Genomic DNA, 3311 nt, shown 5'->3' on the forward strand with positions numbered 1-3311 from the left:
CCGCCGCCGCCGCCGCAGCCGGCGCCGGCGGTGCTGGTGGCGAAGGCTCCGCCGCCGCCGCCGCCGCCGCCGCCTCCGCCACCGTGCGTGCGAGCCGCCCCTCCCCCACCGCCGAACCCGCCGCCACCGCCGCCGCCGCCGCCAGTAGCGGTGCCGAAGGCTCCCTCCCCGCCGCCTCCCCCGCCGGCGGGGGCGCCGCAGAGCTTGGTATCCGCGCGGCCGGCGAGGCAGGTGAGCGCGGCGGACGCGATGAAGCAGGCCCTGCGGAAGAAGGCAAACACGCGGCTCGTCGAGCGGAAGGACGAGGTGGCCGCCCTGGTCTGCCGCGCGCTCGGCGAGCTGGGCGATGGCGTCGACGCAGCCGAGGGCGCGCTGAAGGAGCTCGAGGGGGCGGCAGACTCGCTCGGGCTGCCGCTGGCGGCCGAGGAGTGGGGCGCGCGGCTCGGCTCGATCAAGAAGAAGGGGGGTGGATCTCACTTTGACGAGGCCCTCCTCGGCCGCGCGGGCGAGGCGCATCGCCGCCTCTCCTCCCTCGCGTCGATGGTGGCGTGGCGAGGCGCGCTGCGCACGCGGCAGACGCAGGCGAGCGCCTCGGCCGTCCCTCACGGCTCTCCCCGCCCCCGCACGCACTTCGGCTCTTGCAACAGGTGAGCTCCGCCGTCGCTGCCTTCCGCTCGGGCAAGGCGGCCTCTTCTCGCGTGCGCGGTGTGCGGTCGGCGACACGGCGCCTGAGCCGCGTCGCCTGAGTGGTAGGCGTCGCTGTCGCGCGTGCAGACCATCGCGCGCCTCTCGGAGATGCTGCACCTCCTCTCCAAGACGGTGGGGGAGATCACCAAGGACGGCGGCTACGCGCCCGCCCTGCGCGAGATGGCCGCGTTGCGCGTGCCGGAGTCGCTCGACGACGACGCGGCGGCGGCACAGCTCTCCTCGGCCGTGCTCGCGGAGGTGGCGCGCGAGGTGGCGGAGAAGGAGCTCGCGGGGCTGCGCTCCGAGAAGGCACTCACGCGCCGCTTCCGCGCGCCGCAAACCCTCGCGGTGCTGCGAGCGGCGCGCGAGGTGGTGCAGGACGTAGCGAATTTCCTGCCCGCCTCGGAGGAACTCAGCCGGTCAGTGGGAGAGCAGCGGGCGCTGCTCGATGCGGGGATCGCGGAGGTCGAGCCGATGGCGGCGGCGGGGCAGCAGGCCTGCTACGAGGAGGAGGACGAGGATTATGTCTGAGTTTGTGGGATGTCTTGCTTGGGGCGGCTCCCCCGAGGGCGAGTGTTCTCGTACATGCGCGTGTGGTCCGTGAGGGCCAGGCTCTGCATCCATGGCGTGTTTGTGACTCTCGAAGCCACTCATCAGTCGATCACACGCTCTCTCGTGTTCTCGCTGTGCTTTCTGACTCTGTAAAGTGTAATACGGCGGGACCGGTCAAAGCGGCGTGCCACCTTCGTACATGTACATGTCATGTTGTTGTAACAAGTGCATGGAGTACGGCTTTACACACATTCACCTCTCGCCACTCGCCGCCCAGTCTCCCACCACCCCGAAGTTTCTGCACCAGGACGCGTCGCTCTCGGGCGGCGGCTCCAAAAAGAGAGCAGCGTCCGGCGTTCGCTGGGCGAGGGACGCGCTCATATCGACGCACCACATGCGCAGCAAGTGAGGCGGCTCGAGCTCGCCGCGGCTGAGAGCGTCGAAGTCAACTGCACGAAACCACTCGTGGCTCGGCACGCCGTCGCGGACGGCGGGGTTGCAGCCGAGCCGCTCCGCTGGGCTCGGGTGCAGCAGGTCGTTGACCAAGGCCTCAAAGCCGCTCGAGAAGCCATACGCTGCGGCGGCGGCCACGCCGCCGTGGCGGTGTGCCGTGATGCGCTGGTAGAGTTGAGATTCGGTGACGGCATCCACGTCCTCGTCGGGCGCGATCCACGGCACACCGCCCGTGAGCAGCACAAAGAGAAGGATTCCCAACGCCCAGAGGTCGACCGGCGCGCCTATTGTGGATCGACTAGACGACGGTCGGACGGGGGCAAATAGAAGGGAGCGGTGGCGCGGCGCCGGCGAGCCCACCGTGACCCGTCTGCGCCAGCTGCTCCGGAGCGAGGAAGTATGCGGAGCCGCACGCGTCGATCGCTGCTCCGCCATCGGAGCGGATTGCGTACCGCAGGTCCATCAGCTGCAGATAGCCGCGCGCGTCCAGTGCGAGCGCGTCGGGCGAAAGGTTGCGGTAGATGATTCCCTCGTTGTGGAGGTGGAGCAGTCCGAGCAGCGCGCCCGCGCCGCAGAAGCGCGCCGAATCCTCGTCGAGCTGGCCTATAGAAGGAGAGTCCGTTGAGTGGGTCAACGAGGAGGCCAGCGCCAACAGCTCTTGTCGAATCGAGTGACCTGCGGCGTCGAGCAGCGTCTGCAGGTCGCTAACGGCGCGCACCTTGAAGACGGTGAAGAGGTGGGACTCGTCCTGGAAGTGAGTGAGCGCGAGCGGCACAAAGGGCGACGCGGTGGCGATGCCCGCCAGCAGCGCCGCCTCGCTCATCACCCGCTCCGCCATGCCCGCGCTCTGCACGCGCGCCTTCGAGTAGCCGCGCAGGGTGTACTCGCCGCCACTCGGCGCATGCGTGGCCAGCGCCAGCTCGCAGCACTCGCCGCCCGCGAGCGCGTACATTACAAAGTCACCCCGCCGCACGCTCGCCAGTCCCTGCGCCTCGCGCTGTAGCAGCCGCTGCTCTGAGATGCGCTCCCTGCGCCTCCTGTCCGCGTCGATGATGGACTGCAGCGGGCCGAGCACCTCCTCGAAACCGTCGCGGCCGACGCAGAGGCAGCGAAGCGGCCCGCGCGCAATCACGTTCGCCGCGCGCGGCGCCTTCTCAATGAGCGCCCGTTCACCAAAGTATCCCGAAGAGAAGGTGCTTAACTCCTTCTCGGCCGCGCCGGCGTCGCTTGGGTCATCGCTCCTGGTTACGGCGACGGAGCCCTCAAGGATGACGTAAAAGGTGTCAGTCCGCTCACCCTGCCGGATCACGTACTCGCCGTCTGAGTAGCTAGCCTCGGTGAGCAGCTCCTCCAACCGCTGCAGCTGATTGAGCGACAGCGATCGGAGCACCTCGACCGAGCGCAGGGTGCGCGTGAGCTGGTGCGAGGACGACTTCATCAAAATCGCGCGGAAGGAGCGGCGGTCGATGGCCCAGAGCGAGCCAGCCGAGACGCAGGTCACGGTCGCCGAGCGAGGCTTGTTGTGCATCAGTGCGAGCTCGCCAAAGCACGGGTTGCTGCCGCCCTGCGCGGCGTATGAGATAACTTCGACGGCAGGCTGGTTATCGCCTGGGCTCACA

General features: G+C 69.1%; 1 protein-coding gene across 1 annotated transcript; it reads right to left on the reverse strand.

Annotated features, from left to right (window-relative positions):
- Positions 1–1340: 1340 nt before the first annotated feature.
- On the reverse strand, positions 1341–3220 carry EMIHUDRAFT_239613 (hypothetical protein; the record flags this gene model as incomplete). Its single annotated transcript, XM_005775816.1, has 4 exons — positions 1341–1386; positions 1496–1976; positions 2053–2295; positions 2368–3220. The coding sequence occupies 4 exons, from the start codon at positions 3218–3220 to the stop codon at positions 1341–1343; spliced, it is 1623 nt and encodes a 540-aa protein (XP_005775873.1).
- Between the last annotated feature and the right edge of the window lie 91 nt (positions 3221–3311).

This window comes from Emiliania huxleyi, assembly GCF_000372725.1.
Source record: "Emiliania huxleyi CCMP1516 unplaced genomic scaffold EMIHUscaffold_292, whole genome shotgun sequence".
Classification (NCBI taxonomy): Eukaryota; Haptophyta; order Isochrysidales; family Noelaerhabdaceae; genus Emiliania; species Emiliania huxleyi.